This window comes from Xenopus tropicalis, chromosome 7 (genome assembly GCF_000004195.4).
Source record: "Xenopus tropicalis strain Nigerian chromosome 7, UCB_Xtro_10.0, whole genome shotgun sequence".
Taxonomy (NCBI): domain Eukaryota; kingdom Metazoa; phylum Chordata; class Amphibia; order Anura; family Pipidae; genus Xenopus; species Xenopus tropicalis.
This window is the reverse complement of record NC_030683.2, coordinates 7,040,560-7,068,000: the sequence shown is the minus strand read 5'-3', so window position 1 is coordinate 7,068,000 and position 27,441 is coordinate 7,040,560. Positions and strand designations below refer to the sequence as shown.

The 27,441-nt window shown below is 45.0% G+C and overlaps 2 protein-coding genes across 4 annotated transcripts in view; one reads left to right on the top strand and one right to left on the bottom strand.

Annotated features, from left to right (window-relative positions):
- The window catches only part of LOC101734961 (alpha-2-macroglobulin-like), a 108,032-nt gene that overhangs the window by 14,538 nt on the left and 66,053 nt on the right, over positions 1-27,441 (top strand).
- pzp (pregnancy-zone protein) overlaps positions 13,803-27,441 on the bottom strand; it is a 37,489-nt gene continuing 23,850 nt past the window's right edge. The window contains exons 29-36 of one of the 3 annotated variants that reach the window (XM_012953700.3): positions 21,825-22,033; positions 21,038-21,253; positions 20,527-20,651; positions 19,950-20,040; positions 19,682-19,750; positions 18,558-18,660; positions 16,559-16,600; positions 13,803-13,921 (exon numbers count right to left, since the gene is read on the bottom strand). In XM_012953700.3, the coding sequence (XP_012809154.2) occupies positions 13,896-13,921; positions 16,559-16,600; positions 18,558-18,660; positions 19,682-19,750; positions 19,950-20,040; positions 20,527-20,651; positions 21,038-21,253; positions 21,825-22,033 (881 nt within the window). In that variant the 3' untranslated portion in view covers positions 13,803-13,895. 3 annotated transcript variants of the gene reach the window in all.

Here is a 27,441-nt window from a genome sequence, read left to right as displayed (position 1 = left end):
CGGTAATAGTGGGAGGCAGCAGTTCAGGCTAATAGTGGGAGGGCGCAGGCAGCTGCAGGTATCAGTGAGTCACAGACTGTGCCAGGTCACAATAAACCACTGGAAATATTAGGTATTGAAGAATAATTGTAATTATGCTCTTTTTTTTTCTCTTTCTTGCCAGTTGCCAGCCATGCGACATTACATAGGTATGACAATACAATATCTCTCTCTTTCCCTCACTTGTACTGAGAGCTATCTCCCCTACCCCTGTATTCCCTCACTTGTACTGAGAGCTATCCCCCCTACCCCTGTATTCCTTCACTTGTACTGAGAGCTATCTCCCATACCCCTGTATTCCTCACTTGTACTGAAAGCTATCCCCTACCCCTGTATTCCCTCACTTGTACTGAGAGCTATCCCCCCTACCCCTGTATTCCCTCACTTGTACTGAGAGCTATCTCCCCTACCCCTGTATTCCCTCACTTGTACTGAGAGCTATCTCCCCTACCCCTGTATTCCCTCACTTGTACTGAGAGCTATCTCCCCTACCCCTGTATTCCCTCACTTGTACTGAGAGCTATCCCCTACCCCTGTATTCCTTCACTTGTACTGAGAGCTATCTCCCATACCCCTGTATTCCCTCACTTGTACTGAAAGCTATCCCCCCTTACCCCTGTATTCCCTCACTTGTACTGAGAGCTATCTCCCCTACCCCTGTATTCCCTCACTTGTACTGAGAGCTATCCCCCTAACCCTGTATTCCCTCACTTGTACTGAGAGCTATCCCCCCTACCCCTGTATTCCCTCACTTGTACTGAGAGCTATCTCCCCTACCCCTGTATTCCCTCACTTGTACTGAGAGCTATCTCCCATACCCCTGTATTCCCTCACTTGTACTGAGAGCTATCCCCCCTACCCCTGTATTCCCTCACTTGTACTGAGAGCTATCTCCCGTAACCCTGTATTCCCTCACTTGTACTGAGAGCTATCCCCCCTACCCCTGTATTCCCTCACTTGTACTGAGAGCTATCTCCCCTACCCCTGTATTCCCTCACTTGTACTGAGAGCTATCCCCCCTACCCCTGTATTCCCTCACTTGTACTGAGAGCTATCCCCCATACCCCTGTATTCCCTCACTTGTACTGAGAGCTATCTCCCCTACCCCTGTATTCCCTCACTTGTACTGAGAGCTATCTCCCCTACCCCTGTATTCCCTCACTTGTACTGAGAGCTATCTCCCCTACCCCTGTTTCCCTCACTTGTACTGAGAGCTATCCCCCCTACCCCTGTATTCCTTCACTTGTACTGAGAGCTATCTCCCATAACCCTGTATTCCCTCACTTGTACTGAGAGCTATCTCCCCTACCCCTGTATTCCCTCACTTGTACTGAGAGCTATCTCCCCTACCCCTGTATTCCCTCACTTGTACTGAGAGCTATCTCCCTACCCCTGTATTCCCTCACTTGTACTGAGAGCTATCTCCCCTACCCCTGTATTCCCTCACTTGTACTGAGAGCTATCCCCCCTACCCCTGTATTCCCTCACTTGTACTGAGAGCTATCTCCCATAACCCTGTATTCCCTCACTTGTACTGAGAGCTATCTCCCCTACCCCTGTATTCCCTCACTTGTACTGAGAGCTATCTCCCCTACCCCTGTATTCCCTCACTTGTACTGAGAGCTATCCCCCCTACCCCTGTATTCCCTCACTTGTACTGAGAGCTATCCCCCCTACCCCTGTATTCCCTCACTTGTACTGAGAGCTATCTCCCCTACCTCTGTATTCCCTCACTTGTACTGAGAGCTATCTCCCCTACCCCTGTATTCCCTCACTTGTACTGAGAGCTATCTCCCCTACCCCTGTATTCCCTCACTTGTACTGAGAGCTATCGACCATACCCCTGTATTCCCTCACTTGTACTGAGAGCTATCTCCCCTACCCCTGTATTCCCTCACTTGTACTGAGAGCTATCCCCCCTTACCCCTGTATTCCCTCACTTGTACTGAGAGCTATCTCCCCTACCCCTGTATTCCCTCACTTGTACTGAGAGCTATCTCCCATAACCCTGTATTCCCTCACTTGTACTGAGAGCTATCTCCCCTACCCCTGTATTCCCTCACTTGTACTGAGAGCTATCTCCCCTACCCCTGTATTCCCTCACTTGTACTGAGAGCTATCCCCCATACCCCTGTATTCCCTCACTTGTACTGAGAGCTATCCCCCATACCCCTGTATTCCCTCACTTGTACTGAGAGCTATCCCCCATACCCCTGTATTCCCTCACTTGTACTGAGAGCTATCTCCCATAACCCTGTATTCCCTCACTTGTACTGAGAGCTATCCCCCCTACCCCTATATTCCCTCACTTGTACTGAGAGCTATCTCCCATAACCCTGTATTCCCTCACTTGTACTGAGAGCTATCTCCCCTACCCCTGTATTTCCTCACTTGTACTGAGAGCTATCTCCCCTACCCCTGTATTCCCTCACTTGTACTGAGAGCTATCTCCCCTACCCCTTTATTCCCTCACTTGTACTGAGAGCTATCTCCCCTACCCCTGTATTCCCTCACTTGTACTGAGAGCTATCTCCCCTACCCCTGTATTCCCTCACTTGTACTGAGAGCTATCTCCCCTACCCCTGTATTCCCTCACTTGTACTGAGAGCTATCCCCCCTACCCCTGTATTCCCTCACTTGTACTGAGAGCTATCCCCCCTACCCCTGTATTCCCTCACTTGTACTGAGAGCTATCTCCCCTACCCCTGTATTCCCTCACTTGTACTGAGAGCTATCTCCCATACCCCTGTATTCCCTCACTTGTACTGAGAGCTATCCCCCCTACCCCTGTATTCCCTCACTTGTACTGAGAGCTATCTCCCATAACCCTGTATTCCCTCACTTGTACTGAGAGCTATCTCCCCTACCCCTGTATTCCCTCACTTGTACTGAGAGCTATCTCCCCTACCCCTGTATTCCCTCACTTGTACTGAGAGCTATCTCCTATAACCCTGTATTCCCTCACTTGTACTGAGAGCTATCTCCTATAACCCTGTATTCCCTCACTTGTACTGAGAGCTATCTCCCCTACCCCTGTATTCCCTCACTTGTACTGAGAGCTATCTCCCCTACCCCTGTATTCCCTCACTTGTACTGAGAGCTATGCCCCATACCCCTGTATTCCCTCACTTGTACTGAGAGCTATCCCCCCTACCCCTGTATTCCCTCACTTGTACTGAGAGCTATCTCCCCTACCCCTGTATTCCCTCACTTGTACTGAGAGCTATCTCCCCTACCTCTGTATTCCCTCACTTGTACTGAGAGCTATCCCCCCTACCCCTGTATTCCCTCACTTGTACTGAGAGCTATCCCCCTACCCCTGTATTCCCTCACTTGTACTGAGAGCTATCCCCCCTACCCCTGTATTCCCTCACTTGTACTGAGAGCAATCCCCCCTACCCCTGTATTCCCTCACTTGTACTGAGAGCTATCTCCCCTACCCCTGTATTCCCTCACTTGTACTGAGAGCTATCCCCCCTACCCCTGTATTCCCTCACTTGTACTGAGAGCTATCCCCCCTACCCCTGTATTCCCTCACTTGTACTGAGAGCTATCCCCCCTACCCCTGTATTCCCTCACTTGTACTGAGAGCTATCCCCCCTACCCCTGTATTCCCTCACTTGTACTGAGAGCTATCTCCCCTACCCCTGTATTTCCCTCACTTGTACTGAGAGCTATCTCCCCTACCCCTGTATTCCCTCACTTGTACTGAGAGCTATCTCCCCTACCCCTGTATTCCCTCACTTGTACTGAGAGCTATCCCCCTACCCCTGTATTCCCTCACTTGTACTGAGAGCTATCCCCCCTACCCCTGTATTCCCTCACTTGTACTGAGAGCTATCCCCCCTACCCCTGTATTCCCTCACTTGTACTGAGAGCTATCCCCCCTACCCCTGTATTCCCTCACTTGTACTGAGAGCTATCCCCCCTACCCCTGTATTCCCTCACTTGTACTGAGAGCTATCTCCCCTACCCCTGTATTCCCTCACTTGTACTGAGAGCTATCCCCCTACCCCTGTATTCCCTCACTTGTACTGAGAGCTATCTCCCCTACCCCTGTATTCCCTCACTTGTACTGAGAGCTATCTCCCCTACCCCTGTATTCCCTCACTTGTACTGAGAGCTATCTCCCCTACCCCTGTATTCCCTCACTTGTACTGAGAGCTATCTCCCCTACCCCTGTATTCCCTCACTTGTACTGAGAGCTATCTCCCCTACCCCTGTATTCCCTCACTTGTACTGAGAGCTATCTCCCATACCCCTGTATTCCCTCACTTGTACTGAGAGCTATCTCCCCTACCCCTGTATTCCCTCACTTGTACTGAGAGCTATCTCCCCTACCCCTGTATTCCCTCACTTGTACTGAGAGCTATCTCCCCTACCCCTGTATTCCCTCACTTGTACTGAGAGCTATCCCCCCTACCCCTGTATTCCCTCACTTGTACTGAGAGCTATTCCCCTACCCCTGTATTCCCTCACTTGTACTGAGAGCTATCTCCCCTACCCCTGTATTCCCTCACTTGTACTGAGAGCTATCTCCCCTACCCCTGTATTCCCTCACTTGTACTGAGAGCTATCCCCCCTACCCCTGTATTCCCTCACTTGTACTGAGAGCTATTCCCCCTACCCCTGTATTCCCTCACTTGTACTGAGAGCTATCTCCCATACCCCTGTATTCCCTCACTTGTACTGAGAGCTATCTCCCATACCCCTGTATTCCCTCACTTGTACTGAGAGCTATCTCCCCTACCCCTGTATTCCCTCACTTGTACTGAGAGCTATTCCCCCTACCCCTGTATTCCCTCACTTGTACTGAGAGCTATCCCCCCTACCCCTGTATTCCCTCACTTGTACTGAGAGCTATCTCCCATACCCCTGTATTCCCTCACTTGTACTGAGAGCTATCTCCCATACCCCTGTATTCCCTCACTTGTACTGAGAGCTATCCCCCCTACCCCTGTATTCCCTCACTTGTACTGAGAGCTATCCCCCCTACCCCTGTATTCCCTCACTTGTACTGAGAGCTATCCCCCCTACCCCTGTATTCCCTCACTTGTACTGAGAGCTATCCCCCCTACCCCTGTATTCCCTCACTTGTACTGAGAGCTATCCCCCTACCCCTGTATTCCCTCACTTGCGAAAAAGCCATTCAACCCCTTCTTCTACCTATCTAATGTATGAGCCAGTACCACTGATTCAGGGGGGGGGATCCCACAACTTCCCAGCCCCCCTGTAACTCCCCTTCCTTGTACCTATCTAATGTATCAGCCAGTACCACTGATTCAGGGGGGGGGGATCCCACAACTTCCCAGCTCCCCTGTAACTCCCCTTCCTTGTACCTATCTAATGTATCAGCCAGTACCACTGATTCAGGGGGGGATCCCACAACTTCCCAGCTCCCCCTGTAACTCCCCTTCCTTGTACCTATCTAATGTATCAGCCAGTACCACTGATTCAGGGGGGGGGATCCCACAACTTCCCAGCTCCCCCTGTAACTCCCCTCCCTTGTACCTATCTAATGTATCAGCCAGTACCACTGATTCAGGGGGGGGGGGATCCCACAACTTCCCAGCTCCCCTGTAACTCCCCTTCCTTGTACCTATCTAATGTATCAGCCAGTACCACTGATTCAGGGGGGGATCCCACAACTTCCCAGCTCCCCCTGTAACTCCCCTTCCTTGTACCTATCTAATGTATCAGCCTGTACCACTGATTCAGGGGGGGGATCCCACAACTTCCCAGCCCCCCTGTAACTCCCCTTCCTTGTACCTATCTAATGTATCAGCCAGTACCACTGATTCAGGGGGGGATCCCACAACTTCCCAGCTCCCCCTGTAACTCCCCTTCCTTGTACCTATCTAATGTATCAGCCAGTACCACTGATTCAGGGGGGGGGGATCCCACAACTTCCCAGCTCCCCCTGTAACTCCCCTCCCTTGTACCTATCTAATGTATCAGCCAGTACCACTGATTCAGGGAGAAAATCCCACAACTTCCCAGCTCCCCCTGTAACTCCCCTTCCTTGTACCTATCTAATGTATCAGCCAGTACCACTGATTCAGGGGGGGATCCCACAACTTCCCAGCTCCCCCTGTAACTCCCCTTCCTTGTACCTATCTAATGTATCAGCCAGTACCACTGATTCAGGGGGGGGGGATCCCACAACTTCCCAGCTCCCCCTGTAACTCCCCTCCCTTGTACCTATCTAATGTATCAGCCAGTACCACTGATTCAGGGAGAAAATCCCACAACTTCACAGCACTGGTAAATAAAACATTAGAGAGATTATTATATGATCCCCTTATACATTTATAGATTCAGTGTAGTTATCATATCCACCCCTTAAACACCCCTTCTACAACCCTAACTTGGCCAGTCTTTCTTCATTACTGAGACTTTCCATGCCCTTTACCAGCTTATTTGCCCTTCTCTGGACCCTCTCTAACTCAATAATGTCCCGTTTGAGCACTGGAGGCCAAAACTGCCCGGCATATTCAGATGGGGCCTTACCAGCGCTCTATAAAGGGGAAGAATAACCCCCTCCTCCCGTGAATCTATGCCCCTTTTACTACAGCTCAAAGCCTTGTTTGCCCTACAGCCGCTGCCTGGCATTGCTTAAAGAGGAGGGCATTGCTTGGCAGCTTAATGCACTGAATGTCTTAATGCCCTATATATTGATAATGGGTGAGTGCAGAGGGGCTCTTTTTTCTGTCTGTATGAATTTTGGGGTCACAGCCTCATTGCACCCCGGACTAATGGTTTAAAAATTTAGTGGTGAGCACAACGTCCCCCTTGTTGCTATAGTTTATACATGTTGTAGCTTCCTCCCTTCCCAGCTACAGTTAGGTGATGCCAGTGGCGCCAATAAAAGGGCAGCCATTTGCCATTTAGGACTGGCCAGACCGGGGATGACTGTGACGTAGTTGGCCAGTCGGACGTAGTGTTGTTAGTGGGATTCTACAGGGGTTTGTCCTTGTTTGTTTACTGTAATATATTGCGCTGTCACCCTAAGCTTGGGACAGCAGCTGGTCACATGCTCTCTTCTTCCTGTTCCTGTACTGTGTGTGTGGAAGTCTAAGAGCCGCCATTTTGCAGTGTACTGTTATATGTTGCTGTGTTAACCTTTAGTAAAAGTTATTCTCTACAAGACCAGTTCCTGTGTGTGCCTGTGATCTGTTTCACTGTCTTACCCACGTGCTTCAGAGTTTCCTGCAAAGCCTGTGCGAGGTGTCTGAACAGATTTAATTAGGGACAAGACATGGGGGCACATTTACAAAAGCACGAACGCTCCGAGCGTATTTTCACCGAATTTTTCGGGCATCCGCACAACTTTTTCGTACACCGCACGACTTTTTCGTACACTTGCGCGAAAAAATCGGAAAGGTTTTACCGCTGCTTACAATAGTTCGGTACAAAAATTTCGTGACTTTCGGATCGCCAAAACGATATTATCGTGACTAATACGATTTTTTCGTAAGCATTTTTGTGATATTTGCGATCTTCAGAAATTTTCGTTTCCAATCCGAATTTTTCCCATTCGGGATTCGAATTCGTGGATTAGTATATCTGCCACATGGTGTCAGAAGTTGGAGTGTAACCAGAAAGCTCGGCAGAAGCAAATCCAGGATGACCGGGAACTTGCAGAACGCCTACAATGTGAAGAAGAGGAGGCATATGCCAGCAGCCAGGGAGCCCAGGCAGGGCCACAATCTCTTACGTTTTCAAAGTTTGAAGAAAAGAAATCCAATGAAAAAACCAGAAAAGTAACTTCAGTGAAAAAATTCTTTACCGTTTCCACTAAATGCCTCCCAAAGAAAGATATAAAAGACGCAAAATCCCCAAGCCCTTCTCTGAGCCGCCAGTATAGCTTGGAAACTGACCGTGTGTCCAAGGATTTTATTGAGTTTTTAAAGACTTACCAGCGGGACATGATGTGTACAAAATGTCCAAAATCTTCTTGGAAGCCATGTATCACAAAAGGGAATCAAATATTGACGAACAATCTGAATTTACCCAGGACTTTTATCAAAACACAGCAGAGAAGTTGCAGATGATATGATTATATATAGCTGCTTCCACGAAGGAAGAACTGTAATAAAGCCTGCCAAGTTAGTGTGAATGAAGCCCAAATAGGGCTGAAATGAATTTAGGCTAGGCCCCCTTCCCCCTTTTAGCCATATGCTGACACATAGATTCATTCTTACTTGTTTCTTGTTTAGGATCGGTGTCCGTGGAGGATTTGGCAGAGTCTGGATCAGCAGCAGGCATCGTTCAGCAGAAGCAGAAGTGATTTTCGCTTGAATAATGGACGCCATTAGAGATCAATCGCAGACTGAATGACCCTTAATGGTGTAGTGCGCGCATCCCGTGCGCATGGTATACTCAGGCTGTTACTGCTTACCCCACAGCTTCAAAGTACCGGAACACTGGCGCGCGCATGAAGACGTCCCGCGCCGCATTCATTCGTGCCGCGCATGATGCGGGGGGTGGAGGTGGGAGCGCGCAGTGATGACTACTGTATATATTTTTTCAGCAAATTTTTTTGGCCTGAAAAACTCGGCTTATACTCGAGTATATACGGTAAATAAAAAGTTTTAGTGAGTCATGTGACGTATTAAAGAGATACCAATGAACTTTTTTTTCTTCTTTTTCTCAACACATATTTTTTAAAGCACCAACATATTCCGCAGCACTGTACAATTAGTGCATGCGTTTATGAGTGCCCTTTGCCCAGTGCTGTAGATTTACACATTACACTTTATCTTAAAGGGAACTATAAATATTAAACCTTGCCCAAAATTAAAGGCAAAGTTGGTATCCCATAGACAAGTGTAACATGCCATCTGGGAACTTTAGCCCAAAAGCATTCCACAGAAAGGCAACATGTCAGGCTTAGTGGGGCCCTTTTTGAAGACTTTCTCAGGGCTAAAAAAAGTGCTACTGACTATGGAATTGCTATTGTAGCACTATTAGTGCACTACAAATTCTACAGCTACTGTAAAACAATACAAATGTTTTCTTTTTTCTGCTGCTGTAATTATCTGTAAGCATTGGTGTTGCCATATAGATGTATAACCCTGTGTTCATAAAGTAAAAACTGAGTTTTCTCTTTTCAACTCTCTGTAGTTTCTACTCGGCCTGCTCAGTCCTAGGACTGAAATTCCTGCCTGATTATAACATTGTTCACAGGTAAGTAGGGCATTTATCCTTGGTTTTAGTAATAACTGATGTCTCTAGAGGGCTGGTTACACTCTACCTTGTAAGAGATTAACCATCATGCCCAGCCTGTGTTATAATCAAATAATTTATATAAATATTTACTTCTCTTAAAACAGAGATTTAAAGCCATAGAACATACTGCTGGATGGCCAAGGATCTGCAAAAATAGCAGACTTTGGCCTCTGTAAAGAAGGTAAGATTTTCTCATATGATAATATACGGCAGTGCTGTCCAACTTCTGTTGTACCGAGGGCCAGAATTTTTCCGACCTGCGTGGTGGAGGGCTGATAATGGAAGCCAGTTTTGACCACTCCCCTTTTTGAAACTGCACCCACTTGAAACCACACCCATGTTATCACATGACCATACCCATATTAATGGTTGTAGTACAGCAAAAACCTGCCATACTCTGCCTGCCTGTGTGCCATACTTGGCTGGTTTGTGCCATACTTGGCCTGTGTGTGCCATACTCTGCCTGCCCTACCCTGCCTGTGTGTTCCATACTCTGCCTTCCCTACCCTGCCTGCGTGTGCCATACTTTCACTGTGTTTGCCATTCTTGGCTGGTTTGTGCCATACTTGGCCTGTGTGTGCCATACTCTGCCTGTGTGTGCCATACTCTGCCTTCCCTACCCTGCCTGTGTGTGCCATACTCTGCTTGCCCTATGCTGCCTGTGTGTATGGCACACACAGGCAACCTACAGTGACACAATGCTGGCACTGCTCCTACAGTCTGCACAATAACTATATATTAAAAAACTTTATAATTGCAGTACCGTACCACCTCAGTATATGTTCTTTTTGTAGTGTGCAGGGATTATTTGTGGGTTTCTACTGCTCCTGAGGTGTGAACAGGGGAACAATGGGGGTGATTACAGCCTGAGCCTGAGGTGTGAACACTGCAGGGGGTGAACAATGCAGAAATTAAAAGGTGGAACAACACAGGGGATTACTTTTTAAACAATACAGCCTGATTACAGCCTGAATCTGAGGTGGAACCATGCAGGGGGGCAGTTAATCACAGTACTGATACCATTTAATGCTTACACAAGAGTAAGCCATCAAAGCAGCCAGACAGGTGGGGGGCCACACAGAGGGGCCGCCAGTTGGACAGCACTGATATACGGGATCAGTTTAGTACTTTATGGGCCACTGTTGGTGCATGTACCGTTAACTCAGGGGTACATAATATACAGCTAATTAATGATTATTGGTTACATGGACAGGACTGGAGGCAAGTGCGGAACTTTATAGCTTATATGGCGCCAGAGATATTCAGAAATGATTCCTATACTAGAGCAGTGGACTGGTGGTCCATGGGAATCATTATTTACAGAATGCTCATGATCAGGCAGGGAGTGGTGCTGGGACACAGCTTTACCTGGTTGAAATTGTTCTTACCATTCTCACAGTGACCATTTCTATTTCTATGTAAATATGTTATGTTAAATTGGGACCGCTTAGACATCTTCATATTAAATGGGTTCCATTACTCCAGTGGCTTCCGAAACAAACACATTTTCCCATTTACAGACACCATTTGGAGCAAAACAATCAAGAAAATTGTCAATGAAGATGTAGTGTATCCAGATGGTCTAGATGAAGACACCAAGTTGATTATAAGAAACGTATGTGGCCATAGCAATGAGTGACATGCACTCTGCTCATTGTGTGTTTATATTCTGATTATCTTTATACTGATGTGCATAACCAATGATCATTTTTTGTAGTTGTGCAAAGAGCCCCAAAACCGCCTTGGGTCAAGCCAACAAGATGCTGAGGAAGTCATGAGAAGTCCTTTCTTTAAGGTAGGTTCATATTTTAGTTGTCTTGCTATGTCTAGCCGTTACTAGAGGAGCCATTGTAGGTCTGACTGTAAGTACAGTTGAGTGCTGGTTGGGTCAGACTTAGGCCCGACAATGTTAGTACCTACCTAAGCAAGAGGGCAGATTATTAATATAATCAAAATTCACTTGGAAGCTGCCAACACCAAAGGGGACTGCTCTAAATGTGTGCAAGCTTTTTTTTTTATGGGCCTGAGTTCCATAACTAAATATCTTTATTGTCGTGCTAAAGTATCAAACACACCAAATGTTGATACATTTCTACAAAAAAGACTACTACTAGAAAAATTGTGTGGGTGTAAAAGTCCAAGATATACACTTGTTATGAGCCTCTGTAAGAACCCCTCTTGTCATTCTTATAATCACCCCAAATGATGGGGAGGTCTGTGATTTCAGGTACCAGCTGTCTCTGTGCAATAGAGGCACAAACATTTCTATTATCTAGAACTGTAAGTAATAAAAGGCAGTTTCTCCTACTAATAAAGTATTTATCTTATTTTACAGGGAATACACTGGGTTGCACTTTTAAACAGGAGAATTTTCAATAAACACCACATCCCTGTTTTTCGAATCTAGCAACACACTGAGACAAAAACTTGTACACCCAAAGAATCCAACACCAAAAGAAAAACAAAAATGTTGTATACGCAGTCCAGTGCAGCGAGGAGTGCACAGACCTTTACATTGGGGAGACAAAGCAACTGCTCTCCAAGAGAGCAGTTGAAGACCGCTGGTTTGAAAGAGGTGTGAAAGAGGCTATTCAGGTTAAAGTGTAGAAACCATCCCAAAACAGAGGTGGGGGCCTTCGACATCATCAGTCTGCTACATACAATGCTGTTCTAACATCTGTACCCCGGCAGTTTCAGAACTCTTCACACATCCATTCATGCAACTCTAACAAGTAACACCTGTCTGTTTCCTCCCCTGCAGGTAAGGAATTTGCCTTTATAGATACAAAAAATTGAAAAATTAAGAGTTGAACAAGGCCACTCTATAACTGTCATCTCTTTACCTATCCAGGGCTCTTAAGCAAGCTGAAAAGACAATGTCCTCTGCATTACGTTTGGGGAGAAAGAAGACAAGTGAAAGTCTGTATTCCACATATCCGTCTATCTTTAGAAGCTACCTGAAGGAAGTCTACCATGTGTGTTCCTACTTTCTAGTTCCTCCCCTGCAGGTAAGGAGTTTGTCTTTATAGATATAAAAGGGTAAAAATGAAGGGTTAAACCCGATCACTATATAACCCTCATCTCTCTTCTTACCCAGGGCAAGCTGATGACGGCTTTGCATTCCGTTTGGGGAGTGAAAAGACAGGTGGAAGGCTGGATATCTGCATGGATGTTCTAGGCTGCTAACCCAGTACTGTCCTAGAAGAGACCCCCTATTGCACCAGACCAACACAAGGAAGGGTACTGTCAGCCCCCTGTGATACCCCAAGTACTATTATCTGAAGATCATAAAATGGTAGTTTGTACTGTGGTTTAAAAATGTAACTGTTATTCTAAAAAAGCACCGCTAAATGGGAGACCCACTTGCAATCATTCCCAGGGTGTTGGTCACTGTTATTCTCTATACCACTCTATAAATATGTATGTGCAGTTTTGGTCCCACTTGTTACAATATACTGCCATCATTAACACCGCTCCAGCCCTCTCCCCTCCTTTACCGTAATCTCCTAGGAGCTATTCCCAGTGCACTTCCCACAGCCTGCAGCCAATAAGTACCTCGGCTGGTAGATCCCAGTCCCTGGTCTAAATAAGTGGGATTTCATTTGTAAGTAATTTAGGTCTGGTGTCATCCAGTGTCACATATATTAAAATCACCCCAGCGCCAACCACCCCCTCACACTCCAAGTCACCCACAAGCCTATTCACAGTTTTGCCCCAGTGCCTGCTACCATTCATACCTCAGCACCTGGAGCACAGTCCCTAGGCTAAGATCAGTAACCCCTGATTGAGATAAGAACAAAGTCAACCTCTTACTGCAAACTTACAGTATGTAGGGGATCGACCCAGTTTAACCCATAGAGGAGCCCCTGATCTAAGGGATGGACCAGTCAATAGTCATTTATACAACCTTCCCCGCCCCCCTATCATAAGCGCTTATGCACACACTTGTGAATAGAGGGATCAGCAGGGAGTGGGGCCACAGGATTTATGAGAGGAACTGAAGGGCCTGGTCTAGGAGTAGGCAGACAAGAGTTGCATGCCTAGTGCCCCCCCAGTTTTGCCCCCTAGGCACATGCCTCTTCTGCCTACCCTTAGATCAGACCCTGATCTCCTATGTCAACAGAGGTATATGGAGGTGGAATTTTGTAGGATCAGGTTCAGTGATCGTCGTCAGGTTTAATTTTATCGAAATTGAGTGAATTGCTGTATCTAATTGGTCAGCGAGAGATCTGACCAGATCAGAAGTGATCATTCATACCTAAGCATCCAGTCTGCTGAGAACCTTTGTCAATGGTGGGGACCTCAGCCCCTATAGAGGGAGATGTGGGAAAAGCTAATGTCTATATCTTACAGCTCCAACAAATTGTAAGAGTGCCGCCTCATCTGAGAGACTGATCATTTGCCCCACCCCAGGGGCAGCGTCCCAGGTTGCTGTGCGCCAGCTCTGATATATTGTAAGAACTGAATATTCAGTGCTGAGCTTTAGTTCTGTATAAATCCTCACTCTCAAGAAAATAAATGGGACACAGATAGAAAGCGACAAAAATATTTAATTTCATGATTTGCAAATATATTGTAACGTTTTTGTTCCACTCATGCATCTGCTAATGGTGCCTGTAGAGATCTCATTTTGCGTTGCCTTTGTCTCCATCTGGGGAGAAACAGAGCCTGGGTGAGTGAGGCAGATACTGCCCAGCTATAGGTTACTGGGCTGACTCCCAGGGGCCGGGCTGGGCCGGAAAAGAACATTTAGAAGATGACCAGTCATAAACACTGATAGGGAAATAAAGAGCTAGTCCGACATATTTTTGAAATGATAATTTCAAAAAGTCAAAATTGTGATGAAGAAATCTCAGAACGATGAGTTATTTTGCACTCATGACTTTAAAAGAACAGTAACATCAAAAAGATGAAAGTGTTTTACATCAAATAAAATACAATGTACTGCTGCCCTGCACTGGTACAAGCTGATTTATTTGCTTCAGAAACACTACAATAGATATATAATTGTGTATAAATCAGCTGCTGAATAGCCATGGGGGCAGCCATTTACAGGAGAAAAAGCTCAGGTTACAGAGCAGATAGCAGATCTGTAGAATATAATGGTGTTCTACAGAGCTTTTCTGCTATTGAACCTGTTCCATTTAGCCCTATTTCATTTTCCTCCATTGCAGAATAGCAGTTGGTTTATATCAGCTATAGTGGTGTTTCAGCACAGAAACAGATCAGTGCAGGGCAACAGCATGCAGGTATGGGACCTGTTATCTAAAATGCTCAGGACTTGAGTTTTTTTGGATAAGGGATCTTTCTGTAAAATGGATATCTATACCTTATGTCTACTAAAAAATAATTTAAAAATGAATAAAACCCAATAGGATTGTTCTGCCCCCAATAAGGGGTAATTATATCTTAGTTGGGATCAAGTACAGGTACTGTTTTATTATTACAGAGAAAAGGGAATCATTTAACCATTAAATAAACCCAATAGGGCTGTTCTGCCCCAATAAGGGGTAATTATATCTTAGTTGGGATCAAGTACAGGTACTGTTTTATTATTACAGAGAAAAGGGAATCATTTAACCATGAAATAAACCCAATAGGGCTGTTCTGCCCCCAATAAGGGGTAATTATATCTTAGTTGGGATCAAGTACAGGTACTGTTTTATTATTACAGAGAAAAGGGAATCATTTAACCATTAAATAAACCCAATAGGGCTGTTCTGCCCCAATAAGGGGTAATTATATCTTAGTTGGGATCAAGTACAGGTACTGTTTTATTATTACAGAGAAAAGGGAATCATTTAACCATTAAATAAACCCAATAGGGCTGTTCTGCCCCCAATAAGGGGTAATTATATCTTAGTTGGGATCAAGTACAGGTACTGTTTATTATTACAGAGAAAAGGGAATCATTTAACCATGAAATAAACCCAATAGGGCTGTTCTGCCCCCAATAAGGGGTAATTATATCTTAGTTGGGATCAAGTACAGGTACTGTTTTATTATTACAGAGAAAAGGGAATCATTTAACCATGAAATAAACCCAATAGGGCTGTTCTGCCCCAATAAGGGGTAATTATATCTTAGTTGGGATCAAGTACAGGTACTGTTTTATTATTACAGAGAAAAGGGAATCATTTAACCATTAAATAAACCCAATAGGGCTGTTCTGCCCCCAATAAGGGGTAATTATATCTTAGTTGGGATCAAGTACAGGTACTGTTTTATTATTACAGAGAAAAGGGAATAATTTAACCATTAAATAAACCCAATAGGGCTGTTCTGCCCCAATAAGGGGTAATTATATCTTAGTTGGGATCAAGTACAGGTACTGTTTTATTATTACAGAGAAAAGGGAATCATTTAACCATTAAATAAACCCAATAGGGCTGTTCTGCCCCCAATAAGGGGTAATTATATCTTAGTTGGGATCAAGTACAGGTACTGTTTTATTATTACAGAGAAAAGGGAATCATTTAACCATTAAATAAACCCAATAGGGCTGTTCTGCCCCAATAAGGGGTAATTATATCTTAGTTGGGATCAAGTACAGGTACTGTTTTATTATTACAGAGAAAAGGGAAATTGCTTTTTAAAATTAGAATTATTTGACCAAAATGGAGTCTATGGGAGGTGGTCTTCCCATAATTCAGAGCTATCTGGATGATGGGTTTTCTGATAACAGATCCAAATACCTGCATATTATATTTTCATTACTTAAAACGTTCTATTTTTGGTCTTACTGTTCCTGTCAAAAAGTCTAAATTTTAACATTACATTGGTGAACGAGTGGGAGTAAAAGTGGAAAAGGGACAATAGGTTGGAAAATAAATGTAGGGAAATAAGATGAGGGGAAAATATTGATAAATGTGAGAGATGAATGGACTGAGAGAGAGAGAAAGTTATTAGAGAGGGCTGGAAGGGGACAGGGGAGGGAAGTACAAAAATACAGTATACACAACTATTATTACTATGGGGGGAGGGGTGATAGTTAAGAAATGGTGGGATTCCTTTCTGGAGGATAAGGAGACCAAATAAAAATACATTTTTTTGTTAAAAGGAAAATAACTCAATGAACAAGTAGTGAACAAGGTGCAACCTCTAAATGGGGCATACAGGGCCAATCACAGGGTGATAACCAATCCCCTCACCAATCATCTGTATCACAGGCACTGGGGAGGATCTATAGGGAGCCTAATACAGATAGATAGATTAATGGCTGCTCTGTTGGTACATAAATGCCACTTAATACACAAATACATAAATGCCATCGGCAGGGGGTTCTTACCGGAGCCGCAGGGGGAGTTGTACTCGGCAACTGCCTCTTCTTCTGAAACAGCAGGAATGTGGGGTAATTAATATAATGCTATTAGTATACACAGTGCTGTACAGTTTTACAATACAGTAACAGTATATACGAGGGAGTCACAGTGTAATGAATCAATATAAATATACAGAGATGATGTGCTTTGTGCTGAGAGACATAGGATGGAGGGGGGGTCCCTGCCCCAAAGAGCTTACAGTCTAACAGTGGAGTCAGTGGGATGAGAAATGTGAAAAAATACTATTTAATTCATGATCTGTCACTGTCATTAGTTTTTAAAATTTCGCCTTATACAGGTACTTATCCTGCCGGCCAATTCCCGCTATCATTGGGCCATATCCCTGTGTCTGTCTAATAGTTCAAAATTCAACAATCGAACTTAGGTTAAAAGATCATTCAAAACCCAATAATGTATAACAGTTACAAAATCCATGAAAGAGTGTGAGCCGGTACTGCCCTTCTGCAATGATATATCAGTGAGCCGTATCATTGTTTCATTTGCAATTAACCCAAGCTTGAATGGCTGAGCCAACGAATGGGAAAGGGGAGTACAGGTATGGGACCTGTTATCCAGAACGCTCGGGACCTGGGGTTTTCTGGCCTTCTGGATAACTGGTTCCGGATAATGGATCCTATACATGTACTTGCTCATAGTAAGATTTATATGGGGTTTTAAAAGGAGTTTTTCACCTTTAGGTTAACTTTTAGTATGTTATTGAATGGTCTATTCTTAGCAAGTTTTCAACTGGTCTGCATTATTTATTTGTTATAGTTTTTGAATTTTTTGCCTTCTTCTGACTCTTTGCAGCTTTCAAATGGGGGTCACTGACCCCGGCAGCCAAACCCTATTGCTCTGTGAGGCTCCAGTTTTGTTGTTATTGTTACTTTTTATTCCTTATCTTTCTATTTAGACCCTCCTCTATTTATATTCCTGTCTCTCAAACCATTTTCTGGTTTTTAGGTTAAATTGGACCCTAGCAACGAGCTTGCTGCTGAAAGTCCAAACTGGAGAGCTGCTAAACAAAAAGATTAATAACTCAAAACCCCCAAATAATAAAAAATGAAGACCAATAGGTCTAGTTAATTTAAAGGTGAAAACCCCCTTTAACTATTAAACAATTTTTTAGTTTTTAACAAAATTTCCAGCACAGTTTGCTCATCACTACTCAAAATCTTGACTTTGCCAGCAAGTTATCTCAGTCCAACCCACATCAGTCATAGGAGCGGGGGCAATTGTTAGTTTGACAGATCTCTGCCCATTGTTTAAAGTGGCCATACATTGGCAGATTTAAGATGCCAATTTGGGTCCTTCAAACTGATTCGGTAGCTTATTTGCCTGTATATGGGGTTGTCCGGCAGGCCTACCCAACCGATACCTGGAGGAAAATTTGCCAGATGTCGATTGGGCAGATCTAATTTTCCCGTCAGATCGAGGAGTGCATCGGCTCATTGGTGGAACACCTCACTTCTGCAACTCAAAGCCCCCGATCCCCTCATTTAGTGACCTCACCCAAACAAGCAAATCTTATAGTGTATGGCCACCTTTACCCTACTGCGGCAATACAAAGGTGTGATAATGATCTAGTTTTCCTTGTTAACTTTGCAAATCCATAACATATATGTTACGGTTGGGGTTTAGTTTCAGTCCCTGAGAAGCCTCTTACCCAGGGAACCCCAACTTTTTTTAACTTGTGAACCACACTCAGATGTTAAAAGTGTTGGTAAGCCACACAAGCATGACAGATGTTCTTTGGGGGTGACAAATAAGGGCTGTGATTGGCTATTTAGAAGCCCCATGGGGACTGGTGGCCTGCAGGAGCCTCTGCTTGGAGTAAATCTGGTCACTGTGCTTCCAAAAACTTGTCTCCAAGCCAAAAAATTGAAAATAGGCACCTACTTTGGAGCCACTGGGAGCAAAATCAAAGGGGGTGGTGAACAACTTGTTGGGGATCACTGCTCTTACCTGTGTCATAATAATCATAGACCTTCACCGTGGCCGGCTTTAGGTTCTTCACCACAATGTCTTGTTCCACCATGAAGGAGAGATGGAGCGGCTCATGTCCCAGCTGGGGGAGAGTGAGGGAGACACCAACATCTCACATTGCAAATTGACTTATAAAAGATAACAGCATATTTTATTCTTGAGTCTACCTGATTGAAAGGTGTAAAGGAAGAGTGTAGAAAAGTAGAACAACAACAAAAAACCCTTGGAGATGTTGAGAGAACTGCTTGAGTTCTGTAATTTTTTAAATCTTCTTTAAGTTCCTTGTTTGGAGAGGATTTTCTATAACCTTTAAGGCTGATTTATGGTAGGCATAGGTTGCGGGTGTATTTATGGGAATCAATTTGTGCCCATTAAATGATATTTAGCTTGTGTTTGCACCTTTGCTTCCTATGCACTATACCCTGTTGCTCTTACACTAGTGTTCCTAGTGCCCCTATTGGCTGAATCTTTAGCCTATGGAATAATGAACGAGTGAGGGGTGTGCAAGCGGATACACGGGCCACAATTACATCAGAATGGTGGGGAAGACCAGTAACTGTGGGTAAATATCATTGTTTATGATCCCTCTAGGTACAATATGATAACCCCATCCAAGTTATGCCATGCTGGGTCTATGAACACATGATCTAAAAAGAGACAGGACACCAAGTATTAATTGCCAGTGACTATTCCCGTTCTACAATAAAGCTTTTTTTATGGTTATGAGATGGTTCTGGAAGCTGTGTATTGTATAATATTCCACTAACATACCTGCATGGCAGACACATATGTCCTGAACACTACAAATCTCACCCCTACTATGACACAGAGTCCAAGTGTTGCCCCATGTAGCTCTGCCCTGGGAGAGATCCACTTGTTGAAAGCTTTGTGATGGGGCAAGATTTAAAAAAAACAAAAAAAAACACACAAACCATGGAAATAATATAATGGAGGCTGTAGGTTTGTAGGCAAGTGATGCTCTGCTGTGTTGTGCAACACATTTAGGAGTGTTTTAATCCTCCTATATCTGGAAGTGCGGTATTTTCAATTGATTTGAGAGCAGAGATGTAAGATTAGAAAAGAAAAACTCTAAAGTCACTCACCTCATCTAAGTATAATGTCACCATTTCTGTCAGAATCTCACTCCGCTTTATGGTTCTGCTCTTCTCCAGCTGTGAAAGAGCACAGTTAAAAAAACCACACACACACAATGGGAACTCACTGATAATCCATGCTGACTACCTTCATGGATATATCTCAGCCCTATTGTTACATTTCAGCCCCCCTGTCCTCACAAACATTCGTACACAGACACACAATCTGCCCACCCAAATAGGACTACCAAATGGGCTTCAGAGAACTGGGACTCACTTTTCTGACTGAGCTCTTCACTGGGATAAATCCAGAGAGCATCTTACACTCGATCACCGCCATGTTGGATTTCTCCCGAGATCCTGTATATCTGCATGAATACAGGGAGAGTCAAACAAAGAACAACTTTATTAGCTAAAGGGATAATACAGTGGGTTCAACTGAACATGAGTCAGTACTGTATAGAAGAATATGCGCTTTAACGTCATATTAAGGTCAGTTACAGTAAAGACATTAAATGGTAATAATTGGCCGTATTCAGGTGAAGGTCCAACAACCTCTTCTCTATCTAAACAGTAGGCAGGACATGGGTATGGGTAGGCAATAAATAGGAACAGCTGGACACAGAGCACTGATTTACACCATATATTAGTGCATCACATGGCGTATGTAGCATTAGAAATATAGTAATGGCCAACTGTGGTACTAGGTAATGTAAGTCCTTTCTTGTCTAATAAAAAGAAGGGTATTCTCATATCTGAGGGATGTTTCATTCTAAGATTGTTTCCAAGGAAACCATGTTTTTTTGTTCCTTTTTAAGGGAGTTTACAAATATCAATAAAAAAAAAATACTCACTGGGCAGTCATGCTTATCTTCAGCACTTTTAGTTGATCTTGAGGACATTTGTCTGGTTCTGTCTCCACTCGTACTGAGAAGGTGGCGTCACTTCTAGGTGGGGGAATGTTGTATCTCAGGACAGTCTGTGGGACAAGAACAAGAGACTAAATCAGACTGGGAATCTATCAGATTGAGGAATAGTAAAGGTGGGCATGCATGGGCCGATTTCAGCTGCTATCGGTCCTTAAGACTTATCTGCCCATGTTTGAGCACCACTGATGGGCCTTTTTCGTCTGGCATCTGGCCAGAAATTGGCCAGATTTCTATTGGGCAGGTTTGATTTTTCCATCAGATCGAGGACTGCATCGGCTCAATCTGACAGTACCTATGCCTGCCAAACATTCAAATTAGCCTGACATCACCCACCCATTGGTGGGCATATCAGGAGAGATCTTCTCACTTGGCGACCTAGCCAAACAAGCAGATCTTACAGTGTATGGCCACCTTAAAAGAGTGAGTGTCCCCTCACCTGTACATACACACAGCCGCTCCCAGTGGCTGACAGAGAGTACTCCCCAGGGATATCTGGCAGTGAGGCTTTCTGTAGCAGGAGCCGGTTAGTCTGATCCACATGGAACTGTTGATGGAACCCAGTCTTGGAAGTAACTGTGGCTGTGACATCTCCCTTGTCAGTGAATGTGGCCTCACCATACTTAGCAAGAGCCTGTAGAGCTACAACCGTGTCCTGATAGATAGAGGTGTAGATAATAAAAAAACAAAACACAAGTTGCCTGATTTGAAAGAGCTGATGATGAAAGTCACACACACAAAGACACAAAGTTGAAGGATTTATTTAGGAATGAAGACAACTGAGATAAATCAGTGGTAGAATCTGAATATGGGTATTGGGAACATTAAGAAACATTTTTACGAATGATGAATAATGCATTTTTGCACTGGACTATAATCGAATGTAGTGTTTAAATTAATGTGAGATGTAAATAAGTGTGATGAAATGTAACAGAAATAATAGAAGTAATCCAATTGCCTATAACTGCAGGTTGAAAAAGGGGTCACTTTGCCCCGAAACGTTGCATCACCGCAATAAACTTTTTAAAGGGTTTATTCCCTTATTTGCAGCTCTGAGTGCCATTTGCTTTTTGTTTCTACAATTAGTTTTTGGGTGGGTGCCGATCCCCCCAGCAGTGAGCACCGGGCAAAAGTGTTTTGGAGTGCTAGGGTGTGTGGAAGAGGTCTCTCCTGTGCTTCTATAACTGCAGGTATCATTACACTCAATTGGTGCTTTCCACAATTACCTGAGTAGAAGAGAACCCCCCATAAGGATTTTGCTGCTTGCTCAACCAGTTGACTATCTCAGAAGCTTTGCCCAGGTCCTTGTTGGGGCCAGAGAGATGGGCCAGCAGCACATAGGAGGTTAACTCCACCTCGGCTGAGGGAGCGCGGTACCAGTATGGGAGGTCAGAGGGCACTGTGGCAGGTTTCCTCTCCCAGTGTAACTGTCCTTCTGTGGATAGAAAAGGGAACCATCATTGTCAGAATTTAAAGGTAGAGAAATGGCGCAACATTAAAGGGGTATATATATATATATACTGTGGGGATTTAGCTGGTAGCAGCCGGTAGCGGATGGTAATCTGGGCTTCACAGACGAGACAAACAACTCTGGTTTGCAACCAAAACGATCAGGCTCCTGCCTGTGCTTTATTTTCCACAGTAAAGCAGTACATATCACAACTTGGTATTTTGCAAGTAAACAGTTCAAGAAAACATAAGTCTCACCAGACTGTCGTTTCAACACACGGGATACCCAAATCCTCACTGCCAATGCCCGGCAGTCCTTTTCTGGAGTCCCAGAATCAGGGGACTTTGTCGTCAGTCCAGCCTGCCCCTCTCAGTCTCTCTCAGAAACTGAACTATCTGGTCGCGACTCCCACTGCTCCCTTGCAGTGGCAGGTGGCACCCCCAGCTCCTCTAGGGGTTCCCAACACAGGCAGCGCTCCTGCACTGTGCCCTGCTCTGAGAGTGACCTTCAATTAGACCAGGCTCAACCTCCAAGTCTCTCAGCAAACTGACCCTTGCTGCACACCCAGGCTCACCTTAAATGCTTCAGCTGTTGCCTAATTGGCTCCAGCATTCCCTAACCATACTGCAGGGCACTAGCCTCTCCTGCCCTGGAGATTTAAAGGAGCCAGTACCTCAGCCTGGGTGCTATATACCTGCCATCCAACAGACAAGTCTCACTGAGACAAGCCTTTTTGTCACATACCTTCCCCCTCTGTTCGAGCCCGTGGGTTCGGACACTGATTCCCTGGTGGAAACACACCAAATAACGATATTTTCCATTGCCTCTCTCACATATCCCCCCCCTTTGTTTTGACCCAGGGGCGAAACACCTTGCAATCCCAGCAGAAACTCTCTCTCTCTTAAAGGGATTTCTATTTCAAGTCTCTCCACTTTGTGTTTCGTTAAAGGGATAGGGAGAAGCTTTTCACTACACCAGCAGGTGCCATTCACACCCCCTTTTAAGCATGACTTTTCCCCAGCATGGAAAAAATCCAACACCCTCATCTCAGTCTGAGAGTACACACACATGCTTTTCTGCAAGTCCTTTCTCTCAGGCACTAGTGACCCTCTTTCATACTCCTGCGTCACTTCACTCAACAGGGTTATCACATCTGAGTTAGTTGAGTCATCTTTATCATGCACAGACACGCATTCTGCCAGTAAACTTGCCTCTGTAGTTTCAGGCTTATTTTCCACTTGATTACCATCAATGGAAAGGGGTAGGTCACCTTTGAAAGAACCCTTTAAGGCAGCCTTATTGCCTATATCACCGGGATCTAACACATGTGTATCTATGCGTGTAGCCACACACACTTTCTTCTCCCGTTTCTCATCCAATGGGGAGGAAACAGTGGCCAGACTTTTGCCAACTCTGTCAGACACACAGGCCTCGCCATTTTTGTCAAAATCATGCACGCACAGCATTTTATCACTCACCGCTTCAAAATCTACAGTGGGCTCTTCCTCGGCCTGCAACACTAGGTTTTCTAGCAAACAGAATCTGAGGTGTCCAGAACCTCACAGCACTGATTAGGAGGAAGCTTCAAAGTAACTCCACTTTCCTCCACAGTCACTCCATCTGACTTACTCTCATTGGCAATGTGGCTGCCAATTACCTCAGAACACTCAGTTCCATTTTCACTCAAAACCTGACACTCAGTCAGCTCAACCCATTCACCTGTCTTATCAGGTACCTCAAAAAGTTTGCTATCAATGGAATGGGAGCCTCCACCTGCATCATCTTGCGCACACAATGACTCTTTAGTTTTAAAGTACTGTTCCATTGTCTCCACCAGCTGGGCAGCTACAGTGGCAGACCGCTCAAAAGGACAAGAGTCAGCAGTATGACCTGGGGCATAGCAATAGGTGCAACTTACTGGTTCCACATTGCACACACTCTCAGACACGTCATACATGGTGCAGGGCTTGTCTTTCACCTCACTTTTAAGGCACTCCCAGGTGGACTCACAACCACACAACAGGGAGACATTCTCACTTTGCATTAAACCTTCAGGTAGCAAAGCACCCTTTTCTGTCATGACATTTTTCCCTCCAGCACATTGTGTTTCCACTCTCACACAATTCAGCTCACTGGAGACGAGTTCTGTGGCCGACACATCCTCACACACAGAATCAGGAGGTAGTTTTACCTTTTTCTCATTTACTTCCTCAGACACACCGTCTGACTTACCACCATTCACTGACATGTTACCAATTTTTACTTCAATTTTGCCATCAGCTCTGTTCACACACACAGATTGACCTTTAATAAGTGCAGGAAGTACATCTGACTTCTCACTGAACTCACTTTCAAGTGCCTTACCTCCCCAGCACTCCTTATATGCTGCTAGTGACCTTTGCATTGCCGCATATAGCGGACAGTTAGCCGTAACATGCCCAGTAACATAACAGGGGGTACCCCTTTCCCTTTCAATTAGCTCAGCCAATCTAGCTATAGCAGTTGACAGAGATTGTGCATTAGTACATTCATCCCCTTTAAGACCTTCAGGAGATGAGCTGCAGCCGGGCAACAAAGAGTTACTCTCAACACATGGCTTTAACCCTTTGTTCACTGAAGAACTTGAGCACACTTTGCTCAGCAGTTCTACATGCAGACTCTCATTTGCATCAGTTGCAACATCTTTTCGCAACATAGCGGCACAATCATTACCAGTCACACAGGTAACATTCTGTTCTGTTTTATCAGACTCAGAGCAGTTTACACTCACTGCATCAGTCACACCTGCTAGGGACACATATACATTGGGGGCACCCCTACTCCCTTTACCTCAGGCACAACATTGGTACATTTCTTACTTGAGAAATCTTCTTGCAGATACGCCTTCTCTGCATTCAAGTGTTTCCCACTGTGAATTCCCTCATTCACACTCTCTAGGGAAACCTTTACACAAGGGGTCACCCCTAAACTTTGTACCATGGGTGTTACCCCACACCCCCCAGTCACATTCTCATTACCCACATCTGGACATTTCTCAGCAGAATTACAGTTAACATTTTGCATAGAACAAACATTAGCCAACTGGTTTGTTTTCCCCTCAACCAAAGATTTGTCATTCCCCCATAACTCCCAGAATAGAGGAAAGTCTGTTCCCAGAATGATTTCCACATCAATGTCATCAACCACCATAAGTGAGTGGTCAACTGTCCCTCTTGTTGTTTCAAAAGTCACACATACAGTTGGTTTATTAGGCAGCTCTTGTATCTCTGGGATATCTTGCGGGGATAAAACAAACATCAGGGTTTCATGCAAAACCTTAGACGTGGGTAACTTAGCATCCAGTGTGACGCATAATTGGATCCCATCCACTTTTACTTCAATTGATTTTTCAACCTTCCCTTTAAGAAACCCAGTGCACTCTGACCAGGCACTTAACTCTTTGCTTTCCTCCTTTACATCAGCTCCCAGGACCTTGCCTTTAAGCACACAGTCCCAGTCCTTCACCCCACCAGCATACCGTTCCCTTTCCACCACCCCTTTAAGAACAGTCTTACCATTCCTGTAGGGTATACTTTCTGGAACTGCTGGGGATGAACTCTGGCAAACCTTTCCAGACCAGAATCCAGCACAGCCTCTCTCCTTGGCATGCTGCACTTGTGCCAACTGCACAGGCTCCAACCTTGGGGCCCCATCTCCTTGGCCTTTTCCAAAACCTTGTTGGAACGTCTTTCCAAGCTTGCATCCAGATGAAGCGGTCTCCTTTACCACTCGCGAAGTCTTCCTCACTTCCTTTGCCATCTGTTGCAAGTCCACACGCCGCTGTCCCTTTAAGGAATCCTGGAACAAGTCTCGCTGTAGAACACAAAACTCAGTCTCTTGGTTAGAAAACACACAGGGAGCTTTTCCTGCTCCTTGCAATGCAACACTTGTTGCCTCTTTCCCTCTGGGCTCACAGACTCTCATCCAGTCTGCTAGAAACTGCGACCACCAGTCATCATGGTGCAGTTCTGCCCCTCTATGGCACATCTTGCCGCTTTAGTACAAATGTGTATGTCTCTTTAAGGATCTGTCTGCCCGCATCCGAGCACCAATTGTGGGGATTTAGCTGGTAGCAGCCGGTAGCGGATGGTAATCTGGGCTTCACAGACGAGACAAACAACTCTGGTTTGCAACCAAAACGATCAGGCTCCTGCCTGTGCTTTATTTTCCACAGTAAAGCAGTACATATCACAACTTGGTATTTTGCAAGTAAACAGTTCAAGAAAACATAAGTCTCACCAGACTGTCGTTTCAACACACGGGATACCCAAATCCTCACTGCCAATGCCCGGCAGTCCTTTTCTGGAGTCCCAGAATCAGGGGACTTTGTCGTCAGTCCAGCCTGCCCCTCTCAGTCTCTCTCAGAAACTGAACTATCTGGTCGCGACTCCCACTGCTCCCTTGCAGTGGCAGGTGGCACCCCCAGCTCCTCTAGGGGTTCCCAACACAGGCAGCGCTCCTGCACTGTGCCCTGCTCTGAGAGTGACCTTCAATTAGACCAGGCTCAACCTCCAAGTCTCTCAGCAAACTGACCCTTGCTGCACACCCAGGCTCACCTTAAATGCTTCAGCTGTTGCCTAATTGGCTCCAGCATTCCCTAACCATACTGCAGGGCACTAGCCTCTCCTGCCCTGGAGATTTAAAGGAGCCAGTACCTCAGCCTGGGTGCTATATACCTGCCATCCAACAGACAAGTCTCACTGAGACAAGCCTTTTTGTCACAATACATATATATATATATATATAGCCTACATGCAAACAAAGGCCAACCTAAAATCTTGGATTGTGCTGTGGTCCTCACTAGAATTTTTACATGATATCAAGTGCCACCTAAGCCTCCAAGTGCAGAATATATAATACTGCAGCCATTATAACTATTGCTGTCCTTGCACATTCTGTTCTTTCTTCTCAGCAGGACACAGTAGTTTTCAAAAACTTGACCTGCCCATAACCATCTAACAACCCCCCACAGCATAACGCAGCCTGAATTATCTGCAAGTTGGCTCTAGTCTGTCCAGTCATTTGCGTCTCCTTTCAATTCTGCTCCTCACCCTCTTCTCCTGCCTCATTTTCCTTGTTTCAGAGTGGGTGCAGGTAGGGGGTCAAGAAATGTTCATACACTGCCTTCTAGTACAGTTCTGAATCAGTTTATTATTTGTAGGACTGTAAAATAACAATGATATATGAGCTTGGTCTCCCATTACTACAGGTTGCAAGCTGCTAAGTTCTAGTGCTTAATCGATTTTTTCTAAAGTCAGCCCATTTCCTTCTCATGAGGTGCACATGAGATGCAACTCATATTAGCATGTAATGATCCTAAAGTGCCCCACTAGAAAAGCTTTATATTGGTCCCA